This window comes from Phyllopteryx taeniolatus, chromosome 6 (assembly GCF_024500385.1).
Source record: "Phyllopteryx taeniolatus isolate TA_2022b chromosome 6, UOR_Ptae_1.2, whole genome shotgun sequence".
In the NCBI taxonomy this organism is placed as follows: Eukaryota; Metazoa; Chordata; class Actinopteri; order Syngnathiformes; family Syngnathidae; genus Phyllopteryx; species Phyllopteryx taeniolatus.
Window position 1 is genome coordinate 3,480,615 of NC_084507.1, and position 18,316 is coordinate 3,498,930.

Here is an 18,316-nt window from a genome sequence, read left to right on the forward strand (position 1 = left end):
CCCATCAAATGGCTGTCAATTATTGTCGCAAAGGGCTGGTAGACTCAGAGCAGCGCACAAAGGGTGAGATTAATGAAAAGAAATCAAAAATATGAGATGCCGTTGACTCACATGTTGATTTAAGAGGGTAGCAAGTGTAACGAAGGATTACAACTACGAGTACACGTTACGGGAGCCAACTATAATAATCTGCGTCTACATAGACGTGGCCGTGATAAACAACATGTTTTGCGGTTGCATCCTCGTCGGGAGCGGGATCACTCAGTGAGTTCAGATGAAAGGGAGCGCCGTCTTGTCGAATTTCATCTCTTTGACCAGAGAACGTGCAGCTGGGCCCATACAGAGAGATGCTTTGGCTTTGTGTTTGTTGAGGCGGTCCTTTCTCTTTCTCCCTTTCAGCTGCAGATGAGCTTCGCAAAAGGAAGGGCCGATGAGGATCCAGATACACTGAAACATCTTGTAGACTGGAAGTGAGAACGTTAGCCGCCCATCTAGAAATATCAGGAGGCGGTTTGTAGCCTTCGTAGTTGGAAGCACTAAAAATGCGCCACAATTAAACCAATGTGTTGAACATTGCCCTCATTTTACTTAAAGTAAGTAAGTACTGCAAAGACAATAAAAAGCAGTTTCACTTGGAGAGGCAGGAGTTCACTGTGTGCATGTGACAAATGGACAGATCAACTATTAGTGATTCTCAAAGTGTGGTATGTGAAGGAATCTTTGGATTAAATGTTCAAACTCTGGATAATGTGGCCTTAAACGTATTTTTTAAATCCAGTCCACTACACCTGATCAGTATAGTACAGTTGCGTAACCTTTAAGTACAATATATATCTGTTTAATCTCCTATGGAACTGTTTATTTTCCAAACATTTATTTAGCTACAATTTTTATTTAACTATTATGTGCAATGCATTTTCATGAATTTCCATAGTTTACAGACAAAACTGTCCCTCATATCGCTTAGGAATCCTGGAGGTCTCCAGTAGGGGGCGACATATCTAAATATTGTATGACTATCTGTTTCATGTAATCTTTTTTTTTCTGTTATCTTTTTGACTTTTAAACATTTCACTACTTCGGAAAACATGCACGCACTCACAAATCGCATCAAATACCAGTTTCAGGTTATTTTGCGTTATATACACAAAATAAACACTTTGAAATCTGAAGAAATGCACGAAAACAATTGATCTAGTTTTTCAAATTTTAGTAATTTAAAAAAAAGAAAGAATTTAACAGTGCTATCTTTGGTCTGTCTCTTTTCTCAATCTTCTATTGAAGTTGTCTTAAAAGGATATCAAATAAATCTGACGATGTTTCTGGCACGAAAGTAGGAGTTGATGATGGTGCGTTCAGGCACACTCGAAATTGTGTAAATTATATCTAAATCCAATGTTTTCCCCTAAAAAAAAATGAAATAACCTCATGGAAAGCTTCTCATGAGACTAAAAGTGTCTTAGTACTGTATTAATTGTCATTTTTATTCCCCGCCCAAAATATGTGGTCATAGTTCCATTGGTAAAGTGACATATTTCCTACGGTCGTAAAAGTGCTGACAGTCGTCGTGGAAGACAGAAGTTTGCCTCAAGTTTTGTGCGTGCACGGAATGGAGAGGGCTGTAAAGCGGCGGCCAAAGATGTGAAGCGGCAAGCTTTGGAAGACAAAAAAAAATATATATATATATCGATGTTGTACAATATGAGGGCGAATTTAAGTGCTCTTAATTTGACGATCGCACTGGCTCACCGGGCTGAAGTCCTGCAAAATCCACTTCAGGTAACCTTATTCTATTGAAGCCTACATTAGTCAGTATTAAGAAGTGGATCCCATTGTATATAATACGTATGTATTATATTCATTGTGATTGACTCAATAACCTAGTACAGTAGTATCCAGTGAACACACAACCAGGTTTTGGTCATGCAGAAAAATGAAACCCTTTTTTTTATATATATTTTTTTTGTTTTCATGTGTACACTTCATTCGGTGTTTGAATGTTTGGCCATTTGAATGCTCTTGAAATATGTCAGATTGCAAGGAAATCTGTGCACAGCCCCCAGATTTGACTCCGATTTTCAATCCTGCTCGGCCATTTGAAAACTAATTCGTCAAGTAAATTCCTTAGCTGATTTAATAATGCATGCTGAAAGGCGCAAATCCTCTTTAACTTCAGCTTTCTAAATGAAGCCTGATGATTTTGTGTCCCAAAAAAAAAGGGACTGGTATTCGGAACTGTCGGAATTCTGACAGGTCTAGATGGGGGAAATGATTGCCCAAAAGCATGATGCCGCCACAACAAGGCTTCACTAATAGTATGGTGAATATCTTTACAGCGCAAAACTTTGCCATTTGAACAATTGTGTGTCGACCTTTTTAGCCACCGCTTGCAATGGGCGTACATTGATGGCAATTCATGATCATGAGCCAATAAATTCCCTTGGAAATATTCAAATTTAGCCTTTCTGTAGAAACAAACCACATGGACCACTCATGCCCCCAATAGTGATGACGTTCATCTGTGTTGTCTCTTAAGCTTTTTGTGTCATGACTATTGGGCGTGGGCCAGCACAGAAATATATTAATGTTGACATCTGTCACTATTTTCTCATGTGATCACGACTACACCATTGTGCAGAAAGTCCTTCTCTTTCAGCTGGACTCTCCAACTCACTGCACTAATACAGAAAGTTTGTGTATGATCATGCCTTTAACGGGAGGCGCACACATGTGATTGTCCTCCCACTCTTACGCTCACATTCTCCTCATGCTCAGCTTCTCCTCTAATTGTCTTGTCTTGTGTGTGACATTTTGGGGCGGCAGAGAGGAGAGAGTAACAAGAGGAGGCAAGAGAGGCACAAATAGTGAGTAATGGCTCACGGGTGGGCGTTAGAGAATGGATCTACTGTAAGAATCCTGAAGAGCTGGATAATGGTCCCAGCCTCCTTTGTCCCAAGCTACCCACGATGCCAGTGAGCATCATAACAATATCATTCTGTCTCACACTTCAGCTGGCTTCTGGAGCTGGAGCTGGAGCTGGAGGTTTGCAGTGTGCCTGAAAGAGAGAGAAAGAAAAAAAAAGTGCAGCACACCACAGGCAAAGAACTTATCCGGTTGGTTTGATTACTTGAGTCCCACTGATGTACAGTATTCAGATCATGGGGTGAATGATGCTTAGCATTCATAGCTGTTCAGTGCTTCTCCCAGCAAACTGCGGGCAGGAGGTGGGGTACGCCCTCAACTGGTTGCCAGCCAATCGCAGGGCACATTTAAACCAACAACCATACCAGCAGCTTGCAAGCCCATTACGCTTCCCTCATGCAATTATCATTTGGCTTTAAATATGTCATGGGGTTTATGATTTGATTTGGCAATTACATTGTGCTCTTGACGGGAACACACCTACAGTATAAGAAAAAAAAAGTTGTGCAAGTGTTGCAATCTGTCTACCGGTACATTTTTATGGCTAAAACTAATAACTGGGAGGGTGGGTATTTATTTATTTTTTTTAAACTTCCGCAGCTGGATTCGTCGCCCCGTCCATCTAAGGTCAAATCTTTATGGACTGAATTGATAGAAGCTCAGGAAGAGCTACGACTATGACAATGGTCTTCCACGAAAAAGACTGCTGTGAATAGCAAAAATCCGCAATTGATGCCCCCCTAAAAAGGTTTACAATTACCTACAGATGTCACAAGATGACAGCAAAGCACTACTTTTGTATAAATGAAACACTTCAACTCACTTCAACACACAGTATTTCCCTGGCACCAAGATGACACAAGATAGTGCCAAATTCATACTTATATTGCATTAGCCTGAACACAGAAGCAGCGAATAGGTGAGTTTTTCAGAAAATAACAGAGGATAGATTTCACCCGCCCCCCCGCACATCCTCATCACCATCATCATCATTATTTTTAAGATGTGAGTTGGTATCAGGTACTACACAATGTTGCTTTAAAGTCAAAAGTACCCTCAGCATGAAATTTCATCAGTGCTATTGCTAACTAAATGATGTCCTTAAGCTTTGCATCCCATTATACTTTACACACGCACAGTTCAATTAAAATCAGTCCCAGAATCTCATTAAGCAGCCGCCCATCTGCTTTCTGCCTCCTCCTTCTCCCAAATCCTGTTACGCCGCTGATACACGGCGATCATCAAACATGGTCTCACTTCGAGACAAAGCCATTCACACAGTAAAGACGTAATCCTGTTTACTTCTGGCGTGGTCTCATTCTCGCTTTATGTGTGGCGAGAGTCAACAACACACATGAAGTTCTGAGTTCAAGGTGAATGTGAGAATGGTTGGGGAAACACATATTGGAAAAACATTTCATTTGGAGTCCAATAATGAGCACTAGTGTCGACCCGTAACTTGAGGGACAGAAATTGACTTTGACTGCACTCTTATTTTTGGGATACTGTTGATCATTTCTGTGCGAGTAACATTTTCGTGACTCTTTGTTCCTGTCTGTTTGTTGCATGTCAATGTATATATAGAAAGAGAGACTTTGATATTCACAAATTCGGAAGCGTGTAGTGAAGCACACATGCAAACACAGAACCCTCGTGGCTCTGTGTGACTTTCATAAAAGTAACAGCTGGAGGGAAGAGTTGCAGAATTGTGGGAGTTGCTGTATGACTAGTCAAGCGTCACCTAATCTCCTGCCTGTTTACTGCCTGCTTCCACAGACATATCTCCTCGGAATCATCATCTCGATATGTGGGAATGTCCTCATCAGCGTTTCCCTCAACATACAAGTAGGACACTCTGCCATCCTGCTATCCAGAACATGAAATTATTAAAATCCCAATTTCTGCACACTTTGTTGCATATCTTCTGCGGCGTAACCTGACTTTGACATATTTACGGAACGGAATGTGTGACCTACTGGCTACAAGTGCTAAGCGTGCTTAACCAAGGCTTAAACATCATAGTTGGATTTGAATTTAACACTGTCATGGGTAGAGATAGCAAATAAAAAAAATAAAAAGTTTATATTTGCAATTGTACTGGAAACATAATTTTTGTTTGTTAGAGCCAAGTACCTTTCAGAATTATAACTATTTGACCAAACGACTTCTTCTGGAAAGTCTAGCTGTAAAAAGTAACTATTGTTTGATTAGGTGTACAAGTGTAAAAGGTCATCTGAAAGTAAATGTGGTCAAATGATTCTCAGTTGATTAGAAAAATCGATTGCTTTGGCATTGTGCCACTAGTGTTGCTCACCCGAGTCTGCTTGAATGTCCTAAATGCATGCGTTGTCATCTTACAAAAATCGAGCAAATTGGTGAAAAATCGATTTGGAGAGAAACCTCGTAAACGGTTGGAACTGACTGAGGTTGAGACATGTTACAGCGTCAATTAAAAATCAGGGGAAATGCTGAGCAAATGTAGCCAACCATTGGTTTGGCACCGTGAGCTTGTTTATGGAGGAATGTGTCCTTCTTCGACTGGAATGAGCTTCCCACTCATTGATCTGCTTAATTGGTGTCAAGCCACCTCTCTGATTGAATGCTGCTGAAAGTTTTACGTTTATATTAAGAGTTGGGCAACGACCCTTATCATGACATATTACGGAAAATGTTACGTATGATTAATTACTATCAGTGTGATGTGCAAGTGTGCTTTATGCAGGTGTTTACTGCATGGATCTGAAGCTGCCACAAACTCTTCTTCCCTCTCCTCCAAACAGAAATATGCCCACGTCCGTCTGTCCCAGCAAGGCTCCAAGCCTTACTACACCTCTGTGCTGTGGTGGTGCGGTCTGGTTCTCATGGGAGTTGGGGAACTGGGGAATTTTGCGGCCTACGGCTTTGCCCCGGCATCCCTCATAGCCCCACTGGGCTGTGTGTCTGTCATAGGTACATTTTGATTAAATTCAGAAAAAAAACAGCATACGTATTATGTATCGTGTATTTATATCTGTTAACACAATCAACAGTCAGTAATACAACTATTAACAAATGAGATGAAGGGAAGCTACAGTGGATATAAAAAGTCTATACACCCCTGTTCAAATTGCAGGTTTTTGTGATACACCAAAATAAAAAAACCAAGATAAATCATTTCAAAACCTTTTGCTACTATTAGTTAACCTATAGAAGTCACCACACAACTGCCACTATTTAGTGCCTCTTATTAACCCCAAATGAATCTCAGATGTTCTAGTAGGCTAGTCCTGACATTTTTTGTAGTCACATTTTACAACACAAGCCGTGGGCCACAGAGAGCTTCCGCAGCATCAGATGGGTCTCATCATTCAAAGGTATTAGTCAAAAGGAGGGCACAAAAAGTCCCAGTAATAGTTATCATAATTATATCATGTCGCATGCAAAATTCAAATAAATGCCTGTCAGGTATCAAAACACTTCAGGTGGAATTGATGTCACAGACGGTAATTCCCTTTCTTATCTTTAAAAAAAAAAGAAAAGGGATCATTGAAGAAAAAATTGGCGTGGAGTTTACATGTTCTCAACATGCTTGCGTGTTTTCTCCGGGTACTCTGGCTTCCTCCCACATTTCAAAAACATGCAAGTTAGGTAAATTTTTATTTTGTTTTACTGTTATATACAGTAGGTGTAAAAACAAGATAACTCTTGTTAAAAGTAAAGCGTGAAAACGCACAAACGTGTGCCACAATTTTTAATAACAAGCGTGAATGTATATGATAAAGCTGGAAATCTCAACGAGCATGGTTAATCCTCAATGTACTAACTAACTTTTGAGCTTCCATTGTATCTGCATTCCAATACTTTCTTAATCCGAAGGGAATTTTGAATGATTTCCTGTCTGATATAAGACATCTATTCTAAAAATTCTAAATCAGTCGACCTGGTGATTGCAACCAAATTGTGGGTGCAGGCGATGTTCGGGACTCATTTCCATTCCTACCGTGTTCTTTCCATTCTCCATTCTTCTCCTCTTCCACACTAGCTCATTTGACTGTGACAGTGTGAACTAAGCTGCTATGAACTAAGCCAGACTCACGGGCCAATCAAAACAAAGCCTGTCTGCTCGTCGCAGCTGGCAGCTGCTCTGTGCATACATTCCAAACGCAGGTTAAACATTAAAAACACAGCTTAATTATTATTTTTTTAACTCCTGCAACTCGTCAGTCACCGAAACGGAGGTGACGGCTGCTCATGATTATTGATATCGATTACCCAAGTGCTTCAAACAGTTTTTCTATTGCCATGTGTTGCAAATGGCTGAGTGGTTTGAATAATACACTGAAGTAAACCACAATCTTGTTGAGGGCTGAATGCAGTACCGTACTCAATTTAGTTTTACCAAAGTACTTTGTACTTGACTGTATATAATGCTGTTAACACACAAAATTTGATATCATTACTGTAAGTCATTATAAGGCAAAATCAGGCCTGCGGGCCAAATCCGGCCCCCGATGTATTAGTATTTGGCCCGCAAGATCATATCAAATGTGCATTACAGCTGGCCCTCCAGTGTATAGCGCATAATACTAATACTAATACTACAAATCCCAGAATGCTTTGCTAGTGTGTTGGCGCATCAGTCGAGACCAGCATTAGCGACCATGCACCCAGTCTCCTCGGGCAAATTTACCCCTCGTAAAATGGCCAAATGAGAGATGGAAAACAGGAGCTTTCAAGACAAAGTGGGAGGCGTATTATCTGTTCACGACAGATTCTAGATTTCAGATCTTACAGTGGGGATGGAAAGTATTCAGAGCCCCTTAAATTTTTCACTCTTTGTTATATTGCAGCCATTTGCTAAAACGTTTAAGTTCATTTTCCCTCATTAATGTACACACAGCACCCCATATCGACAGAAAGAAAAAAAAAAAAACGGAATTGTTGATATTTTTGCAGATTTATTCAAAAGAAGTGATTTTTGCAAATGGCTGCAATATAACAAAGAGTGAACATTTTAAGGGGGTCTGCATACTTTCCGTGCCCACTGTATCTGTTTAAATGAGAAACAAATACCACTGATGTGTCCCTTATTGGACAATATCGTGCGTTTATAATAATAACGTTTGCTTATTCCAAATTCATTTAAGTTGGTTTTCATAGGATAAGGTTTGACATTACATATCTGGAGAGAAGTGAAAACATGCACAATTGCGGTCAAGTTTGAATAAATATTGAGTTTGGCCTGAGACTTTGTCCCCATTTTTAATTTTGGCCCACCGTGATTTTGAGTTTGACACCCCTGTTAAGTAAAAATTCCCTCACTGTGATTCTCCAAAAGCACAGTTATCAACAATTACTGCGGCCATATCCATTACTGTCATTTATAATCCCCGTTCGTTGTCTGATACTTGAATGCACATGAATAATATGCAGGTTAATTGAGTCTTGCTAGAGCACCTCAGCACTGTAAAAATAACACAATGAAAGGGGGCGCCTTACCATTCTACACAAAAGAGCAAGCGGTGTGTTGACACCCAGGGTGTGTGGAGTTTTTTTTTCTTTTTTTCAGACATGCTTTGCTAGCTAACGCACTCCGATCCTGTGGCGGTGTTGGATGCGAGCGAAGGCTTCGTGGGGCGACAAATATAGCAGGAGTCCTCGGCTGCGTAAACAACAGGAGGGTGGGTGATAGATGAAAGAGATTTGTGAGGGGAGACTAAAAAAAAAAAAAAAAAAGGATGAAGAATACAGATGAGTACTAAAATAATATTCCAAGTGGGGGGGGGAAATGGAGACGATGCGAGAGGGAGCCCATTGATGAGATTGTTGTTGTACGCCTGTCCAAGTCCGCCACTGTGATACCCCAGTCACTATCCCGGCCTTTTCCTCTGAGGCTGCTTGTCACAATTAGGTGAGACAACAGCCTTCCAAATGTTGTGCAGGCCCACGTGTCACCTCTCCTTCCCTTGAAATAGAAGTCAATTCATCACTCGGAGGAAGGAGGCTGGCATGCTCCACTGAAGGTCACCTTAAACACATGGCGGCGACACATAATATCGCAATAACAAAAATCCAATTACAGTTAACCCATTTGGAAACAAAGCAATAAGGATGTGATTCAAGTGTAGACTTTCAGCTAATTAAGATGTTTCGTAAACGTATATGTCATTGACTATTTACTGCTGGGAGAGGCTTCAGCACTAATGAAGACAAGTAGTTTAAAAAAATGTCCAAATACTTCTGGACCTAACAGTAGTGTATAGTAGCAATTAGCAGCATTGGTTACACAGGATCAGCAATATTGTAGGATCTTTTATCTTTGTTTCTTTGCCAAAACGGCAGCTTGATTGCTATAGTGTGATGTGTGATCTCCCTCAGGGAGTCTCCCGGTTTAGTGCATGCACACACACGCGCACGCACACGCGCGCACAACTGCTTACCCCAGAGGTTCCCTTTGTCACATTTCTCATTTTATCAAGCTGTGTGAATCCCACTTTATACGGTGTTGCTATGGTGACGTCACTTGGCAAAAGCCAGCTGCTCCCAGAGGCACAGGCATGTTCCTTAATGTGTGTGTATTTCATCTGTATGAAATATTTAACAACTGACGGTTGAAGAGTCTTTTTAATCCTCCAATTAGTCACTAATGTCCTTCCAGCTTTGTGCACATGCATTCCATGTTTTACACTCCGACCGATACATTACAGTAGTGTAGATATTATTGCTTTAACTTAAAAGTGTATGTTGTTTTAAAAGTACTTTGGTTTCATTTCCAGTGCCAGACATTTAATTAAAACTGTTGTCATGCTTGGCGATCAATGTGTGAAGAAACTGTGTCCTACCTTTTCACTACATTTAATCTCACATATTTGTTTGTGTGAATCCGTGTAATATTGATTGTTTATGCGCTGCCCGTCTGTGTCCTGGTTGGCGTTTGTCAGTATTTTGCAATACAGTACATCGTGATGACATTTAGATCCCCAGCATGACATATTTGTATTTATGTCTGTCTGCTTTGATTGCCCCATGCAGTTTGGGCCTGTGTGGCCATCCATCTGTGTGCGTACTTCCTTATTGACGTGTGTCTGTGGTCCTGGATCACAACCCATCTTTGTCACACTCCAACACTGTAATGGTTGCCCATCAGTCTCGGTTCGCTGCGTATCCCGGGGCAATACAAAGACGATTTGTGAGGCTTGGCTCATGTAGAAATGATTGTTTTTCAGTATCTCATCTTTTGACGCTGATATTGATGAATGTGTTCATTAAACATGCTGCATGGAAGATCAAGTTGGTGAGCTTAACCTAATGTGCTCCATCCATCTCAGGATTCTGACAGATTTTACAGGCAGATCAAACTGTCAACTTAGTGTGCACAATTGCAAGAAAATGCATGTGAACCCTTTGGTATTACCTGGATTCCTGCATAAATTGGTCATAAAATCTATATGTAATAGAGAAAAGCAGTCTGCATTAGTTAATACCACACAAACAATTAGGTTTTCATGTTTTTATTGGACACACTGTGTAAACAATGAACCTCTCTACGAGCTAACCAAAGTCAGGAGTTAGTCAACCTCGATCCCAATCAATTTGATAAGGGTGGAGGTGTTGGTTAAAGTTGCCCTGCCCTATAAAAAACACAATTTAGAGTTTTCGACTCTCAAGAAGCATCACCCGATGCTAACCATGCCTGGCACAAAAGAGCTCTTAGATGCCCTACAATTCACAATTGTTAACTTGCATGAAACTGGAAGGGGTCTGATGTCTTGATGTTCATCAGTCCATAGTCAGACACCGCTAGAGTGTTGGCTAAAGACTTACAGTTTAAATTCTAAACACCTATGGAAACGGAGTGCAAGTGGGGGGATACCCAGGAACTTCGCATAGTTTTAAGAGTTATTTATAGCAATGAGTGAGTGACCCCACACCCAGCGAATAAGTCCCAGGTGTGCCTGCGGACACATGCGAGTGAATTGACACCATCTCGCGTGCACAATAACCCTCAGAGGTGTCCTGTAATTGTTGTGCCAGCACCGCGGGAGCAGAGGGTTCCACTTCACCCATCCGAGAGGCGGGTCCATGTCCCGGGGTCCACGCGAGAGCGGCCCGGTTGATGGGACACCCCTACTGCGAGGGACTCCGGGCGGTCCACTGGCATCACTAAGGCGCCCCAAAAACCACCCACCCGCAAGAGGCCGCAGGGGCCCCATGCATTATGGTGCAGTGGGCATCGTGGTTTGGGACTGCTTAGCATCCTCAGGGCCTGGACGCATTGCTTTCATTGACATAAAAATAAAATAAAATTGACATAATCCCAAGTTTATCAAGACATTTTGCAAGAGAACTTGAGACCATCTGTCTGCCAATTGACGCTTCCTCATCCGACAAAACACATCCCAATCCTGTTTGTATTTGTTTAAATAAGAAACAAATACCACTGATGTGTCCTTTATTGGACAATGTCGTGCGTTTATAATAATAACGTTTGCTTATTCCAAATTCATTTAAGTTGGTTTTCATAGGATAAGGTTTGACATTACATATCTGGAGAGAAGTGAAAACATGCACAATTGCGGTCAAGTTTGAATAAATATTGAGTTTGGCCTGAGACTTTGTCCCCATTTTTAATTTTGGCCCACCGTGATTTTGAGTTTGACAGCCCTGTTAAGTAAAAATTCCCTCACTGTGATTCTCCAAAAGCACAGTTATCAACAATTACTGCGGCCATATCCATTACTGTCATTTATAATCCCCGCTCGTTGTCTGATACTTGAATGCACATGAATAATATGCAGGTTAATTGAGTCTTGCTAGAGCACCTCAGCACTGTAAAAATAACACAATGAATTTATCAAGACATTTTGCAAGAGAACTTGAGACCATCTGTCTGCCAATTGACGCTTCCTCATCCGAAAAAACACATCCCAATCCTGTTTGTATTTATATCCAATCAACTTTATGCCCTTGTCCTTTGCCCTATGTCGATCCCAAGGTTGCAAAATAATTTACAAGCATTATATATTTTAATCCTGTTTTATTGTGTCTAGACTTTGCTACTTTCAAGGCACACAGTCAGAGGGTGAAAAAAAGACTGCATTAGAGCTCAGTGCCTCTATGACACTAACAAAGAATCAGATGCTTCAATGATTGTTAAACTAATGGGAATATCTTTTTATTTCTCTTTCTAGCAAGCGCTCTCATTTCTGTGATTTTCCTCAAGGAGACCCTGTGCGTCTCTGACATTGTCGGTAAGCAAACACTCAGGAACAATAATAGATGTATCTGCTGACAGATTGCTGGCTGGTTGAAGAAATAACTAAAGTTATATTTAATGAAATTAGTTTTTAAACTATTTGTCAGAGAGAGAGAGAGTAAAGAAATATGGAAATTTACTGAGAAACCTAATATTATTGCTGTGGCATATCCATGTATACTGTCACGATACTAATTCGTATCAGGTTTGACAGGACCCAAAAGCAGACTGAAGCGGAGGGAGTAGATTTAGAATGGTTTATTGAAGGTTGGCTCAGGGTAAGGATAGGTGGGATAGCTTGGCGGCGTGGCTGGAGCGGACAGCGAGGCGGGGGGCACGGAAGGGGCACTGGAGACGAAGGAAAACACAAGGAGGTAAGTATGACTTCAGGAAAGCGAGTGAAGAGAGTGCAAGGGTCGGCATGTGTACCACCACAACGTGTTAATACTGTGGTGATGGTTTCCTGGATCCGGCAGGCTTTTATGCAGGCAGTGATGAGTGTTGATAGAGGACAGGGGCACGGCCCAGGTGGTGCTGATTTGCTGGGGGAGAGAGCGAAAGAGGGAGGCGAGGCACAAAGCGCCACCTAAGCTCCAAAAAGGGGACTGCAGGAAACAACCATGATATATATACTTTCCTGTTGTTGCAAGTGCTGCAAAGAAAAAATGTAGAAATGCACTTTATGTACTCATATTTATTGTTATATCATTTATTTATGTTATTTCAGCAGCACAGTGGAGGACTGGTTAGCACATCTGCCTCATAGTTCTGAGGATCCAGGTTCAAACCCGGCCTCTCCTGTGTCCGGTTTCCCCCCCACATCCCCAAAAACATGCATGCTAGGTTAATTGAAAACTCTAAATTGCCCACTGGTGTGAATGTGAGTGGGAATTATTGTTGGTTTATATGTGCCCTGCGATTTGCTGGTGGGCAATTCAGAGTGTGCCCAGAGTCAGCTGGGTAGGCTCCAGCACGCCCGCGACCAAATTGAGGATAAACGCTACGGAAAATGGATGGATGGATTTCTGTTATTTCAATGCAATCAGTACATATTCCGTATTTAGTCTTGACAACAGCATCTATCACTCACACAAAAAATAAGGATTGATGGGATGAAGTGGGGCAAGTAAGTAGGAAAACTCTAAAAAGTGCAAAAGCAGGAGGGCAAGACCGCCATTTGGTGTTTGTCTGGATGACAAAAAAAAAAAAGTGCACCACTGCTATGCAAGAACCAGTTATATTTGTATGCTAATGCAGGTAGAAATGTTGACAAATTATTTTTTGTCTGTTTTTGCTGTTTCGGTCATGATAGAAGCATGAAATCCTGATAACAAAATAATAATCCAAGGTCTTGCTGGATTGAATAATATTGTTTTGTTCCATATTGTCTGGATTGAAAAATACGTCAGCGTTGAGGTGTCTTTGGTTTCTCTGTACAGTATTTGAAATACAATACCCACTTTTTCCTGTACGCGTGTGTTTCAATGGATCTGGCCGATGAATGTTTGCAAGTTGTCAGCTCACCTCTCGTCTCTGTCTTTAGGTGGCACCCTGGCAATAACAGGCACCTACGTCTTGGTGACATTTGCTCCCCACACATCCACTCACATTACAGCCCATCTGGTCCAGTACTATGTCATCAGCTGGCACTTCCTGCTGTACCTTGTATGTAACCCTATCCAAACATGATCTATGCAGTATATACAATCATGTAAGAGAAAGAAGAGTTCTATTTTCTTTGGGTCCAAAGTTTTCATGAGAAGAACCACTCATTGGGGGGGGAGATCCAAGGAGTACAGGTGTATAGAGTATGAATAACCAACCATTATTGTGCTTAAACCTGAACATGTTATATAAGAGACATATAAGATTGAGATTCTGATCTGGTATGAGTGTCATGCAGTATGTATACAGTAGTTTATAGACAGCAAGTCCTCTGTCTTCCTAACAAATAAAAGATTAAAACAACTCCATTACCTGCGACCCTAACGACAAGGACAAGCGGTACAGAAAATGGATGGATGGATGCAAGTCATTCCAGTTTAACCTTTGGCATGGATGTTGTAAACATACTGTGGCTGTTACCATAGGGATGAATGCGCTTCTGACAAAAGCTACTATTTATTTCTATCTAATGCCGCAACATGCACAGATCAATTCAACCCTGCCAAATCTCCACGTATATTCCAAATGTTCCCTTTATTCCTACGGGACAGTCTATTGCATGCACATACTGTAGTCTTTCCAAACAGACCCAGAAAGATAACAGCAAGCAGCTCTCCAAGTATTTCAGTCAGTGCTGAGTGTGTGCCCTGTGTAACAATACCAGCATTATTCACTGATCACCATATTATTGTAATTCACATTCTACACTTGAATCTGGTCTGGTTTTCTTAACTGACGCAAGAAATGTGCAATAGAAATGTCTCCGAAATTTGCGTAATACTGATGGAAGACTAGATGCACTGCATTGAAAAAGTCCTGCAATTGATATAGACACGCACACGCACACGCACGTCCATATTACGCAAAGGCAGAGGGGTGGTTTGGATTGATTTAAAGGTCAGTTTGCCCTTTTTCCACACCCTACTTTTGCATTCCCCTCTTATTCTCCATTTGTTACCGCCCTGTGGTGTTTGCTCGAGGTCCTTCAACAGCTGAATGCTATTGGACTCACAAGGACAGCTCTTCTCATTAAAAGAACAGCAATTTATACCCCCCACCCCCCCACACCGTGGTGATTTGTTTCAATTAAAGAGTGCTGCTCTTTTGTCTGCAAAGAGCACTTTGTCATACAGATGAGGTGGTCGGGAAAAGAGGAAGAGCAATTACAACTTTCATTTTCTTTGTGAAGTATGAGGAAATAGGATCTGCATAAATTAATCTCCCCCCCCCCCTCTCCTTTCTCAATAGATGATAGAGGTCATCGTTTTTTGCATCCTGCTCTTTCTATACAAGAAGAAGAACATGAAGCACATTGTTATTGTGATGCTGCTGGTGGCACTGCTTGGTACGGACAAGTGCACACTGCTTGATTGAGGGCGCATGAATTTTAGCAATTTGGGTCGTGTGTTGCTTTGTTGCCTAGTTACCAAAATGGACCTGTGGTCACTCATCATTTCTGCATAGAGAATGTCAAGGCAAAATAATTAAGTGAATTCACATCCAGATGGGATCATTTACTCTGAATATTAGCCACGCAATTACATATTAGTGACGTGTTACTTGTATTCCTGCAGCCTCTGTTACGGTCATCTCAGTAAAGGCTGTGTCAGGAATGATTACGGAGTCGATAAAAGGTCATCTGCAGCTCATCTACCCCATTTTCTACGTCATGCTCGTCGTCCTGGTGGCCTCTTGCGCCTTCCAGATCAAGTTAGTTCTACTTTTCTTTTTGGGCTTGCTATTCTCCCACTTTTCTATTGGATGGAACTACTCGGATCAGTCCGACAAAACAATCATGTAAAGCAAGGATTCGCTGCACATATCCAATATTATTCTTCTGCTCGTCCACAGGTTTCTCAATCAGGCAATGAAAATGTTTGATGCCACGGAGGTGGTTCCAATCAACTTTGTGTTTTTCACCGCAAGCGCTATTGTTGCAGGTATGTTAATCACAAAAGCGTCACTCTGTGGGTCGTTCCATTTACGCACCAACCTCCAGATTATGTTCTATTTACACAATTTGATGAGATCCAGTACGAACACATTATGAAATATGCTGCTGTTGCGAAGTTAAAAATGTCCACGAGATGGTCAGAGAGACAAATTTAAAAAATATGTCTGGTATTACGGTTGTAGTTTGCAGCCACAGATTGTTGTTTCTAACATATTAATGACCTCATTTAGGTGCGTTAAAAATAATCCAAATACAAAATACAATTATTTCAATTTAAAAATAATACATAATACAGACCAGCGCTACAGAAAATGGATGGACTAACAGTAGATTTTATGAGCAATGCACAAAATTAATATCTAATTTTAATTAAAAGTAATTCCAGTTTGCACCAAGATTAAGTACTGGAGACTTAGTTGTGTGCACGTGTTAGCAGCTCTGTCATGCTGAGCACCAATAAGCGAAGTAGCCAAAAATATTTTCAGAACAAAGTAAAGTATAACTGAGGCCATACTGTATGGTGACAGAGATTTTTTTATGATGATTATTATTCATAGTTGAATATTATACAAACAAAGTGGATAGAACACTGAAGAAAAAAAGCCACATCATTAGGTACACTTGCACCTAATTCTAAATACGTACTTGTCTACATGGGAAATTCTGTTGTGTACACTAGAAGTTGACGTTGAATATGTTGCCTTACAGGGATAATCTTTTACCAGGAATTTGAAGGGTTGGCATTACTGAATATTTTCATGTTCCTTTTCGGGTGAGCATTCACTAAAACACAAATTTCATCTTACGATTTCATTTTTCATTTATGAGGAGTTTAACAGGTTCTACATTGTTTGCAGATGTTTGCTATCCTTCCTGGGAGTTTTCCTGATAGCCAGAAACAGGCCAAAAGTAAAAAAAGATTGCAACTTTATAGCAATGGATATTGTCCCTGGTAAGCGTTAAATGTACTAGCAAGAAGCGTTAAATGTACTAGCAAGAAGTGACCCACGACTTCTATGATGGCTGAGTGCAGCAGCGCTGGCATCTAAGGCTTCATCGAAAGAGCTCTCCTTTTTGTGTTGGCAGGAAAGCGACGCACAGACAGAGTGCAGCCTGAGACCAAAACTCAAACATATGGATCATTGGCAGCCAAGCTCATGTGCAACAGAGGTGACCAAACAGAAGAGTCTTAGGACCCGCCCCATCTGTTGAGACTGAGGAAGTGTGTGAACACATGCCTCCTAAAAAGTGAATGGGCAGCATAAAAAAAAAAAGGCTCATCAATGTGTAAGGGCTTGTAAATTAAAGCAAAATGTAAAAAGGTGTGGTATGTTTTTGGTGTATATGTCATGGTTACTGACGGTGGTTTGCAGCCATCCATCCATCCATTTTCTGAGCCGCTTCTCCTCACTAGGGTCGCGGGCGTGCTGGAGCCTATCCCAGCTGTCATCGGGCAAGGGGCGGGGTACACCCTGAACTGGTTGCCAGCCAATCGCAGGACACATAGAAACAAACAACCATTCGCACTCACAGTCATGCCTACGGGCAATTTAGAGTCTCCAATTAATGCATGTTTTTGGGATGTGGGAGGAAACCGGAGTGCCCGGAGAAAACCCACGCAGGCACGGGGAGAACATGCAAACTCCACACAGGCGGGGACGGGGATTGAACCCCGCACCTCAGAACTGTGAGGCTGACGCTCTAACCAGTCGGCCACCGTGCCGCCGGTTTGCAGCCCCCTTCTCAAATTCTTATATTTTTGCAGTTTCCCCACTTTGGTTAAGATCATCAAACAAATGTAACTAGACAAATATAACCCAAGTGACATTTATTATCCTTCATTTATTAAGGAAAAAACTATTCAAAGTTACCTGGCCCTGTGTGAAAAATTAATGGCCCCCTAAACCTAATAACTGGTTGGGCCATTCTCAGAAACAACAACAGAAATCAAGCGTTTTCTAGAACTGGCACTGAGTCTTTCACATCTCTGTGGAGATATTTTGGCCCACTCTTCGTTGCAGAATTTTTGAATTCAGCAAAAATGGAGGGTTTTCAAGCATGAACGGCCTTTTTAAGGTCATGCCACTGCATTTCAATCAGATTCAAGTCTGGACTTTGATTAGACCAGTCCAAAGTGTTTTTAAGCCAATAGGAAGTTGACGGTAGGTTTAGGATTGTTATCCTGCTACAAAACCCAAGTGCGATTCGGCTTGAGGTCGCAAATTGATGGTGGAATATTCTCCTTCAGGATTTTCTGTTAAAGAGCAGAATCATGGTGCCATCAATCACAGCAAGTCGTCCAAGTCCTGAAGGAGCTGAGCCAAGGGAGGCCTGCAGTTCTTCAGAAGTTGTCCTGAGTTCCGTTGTGGCCTCCTGGATGAGTCATTGCTGTTCTCTTGGGCTAATCTTTCCAGACTGATAGATGTCAATTACCTTTTCTCCACTGTTCTGGAATTTCTTTCATTTTGTTGCAGCTTTTTAGATCTTTTTCACACAGCTCCAGGTAACTGCATTTTCTTTTTCTTAAAGAAATCATTTTA

General features: G+C 41.3%; 1 protein-coding gene across 1 annotated transcript; it reads left to right on the forward strand.

Moving 5' to 3' along the window:
• The first annotated feature begins 1,550 nt into the window (after nucleotides 1-1,550).
• On the forward strand, nucleotides 1,551-17,101 carry LOC133479643 (NIPA-like protein 2). Its single transcript, XM_061776867.1, has 11 exons — nucleotides 1,551-1,779; nucleotides 4,699-4,767; nucleotides 5,703-5,871; nucleotides 12,093-12,152; nucleotides 13,701-13,822; nucleotides 15,071-15,167; nucleotides 15,397-15,532; nucleotides 15,674-15,762; nucleotides 16,485-16,548; nucleotides 16,634-16,728; nucleotides 16,863-17,101. Exons 1-11 carry the CDS (start codon nucleotides 1,690-1,692, stop codon nucleotides 16,967-16,969), a joined length of 1,098 nt encoding a protein of 365 aa, XP_061632851.1. The 5' UTR covers nucleotides 1,551-1,689; the 3' UTR covers nucleotides 16,970-17,101.
• Nucleotides 17,102-18,316: the final 1,215 nt, after the last annotated feature.

What these genes read in the sequence shown, in the direction of transcription:
- LOC133479643 (XM_061776867.1), top strand. Translation starts at nt 1,690, where the DNA reads ATGTTGTACAATATGAGGGCGAATTTAAGTGCTCTTAATTTGACGATC. An exon ending in GTGCGTCTCTGACATTGTCG is followed by an intron (nt 12,153 to 13,700) that starts GTAAGCAAACAC and finishes CTCTGTCTTTAG; the next exon opens with GTGGCACCCTGGCAATAACA. An exon ending in GGCACTTCCTGCTGTACCTT is followed by an intron (nt 13,823 to 15,070) that starts GTATGTAACCCT and finishes CTTTCTCAATAG; the next exon opens with ATGATAGAGGTCATCGTTTT.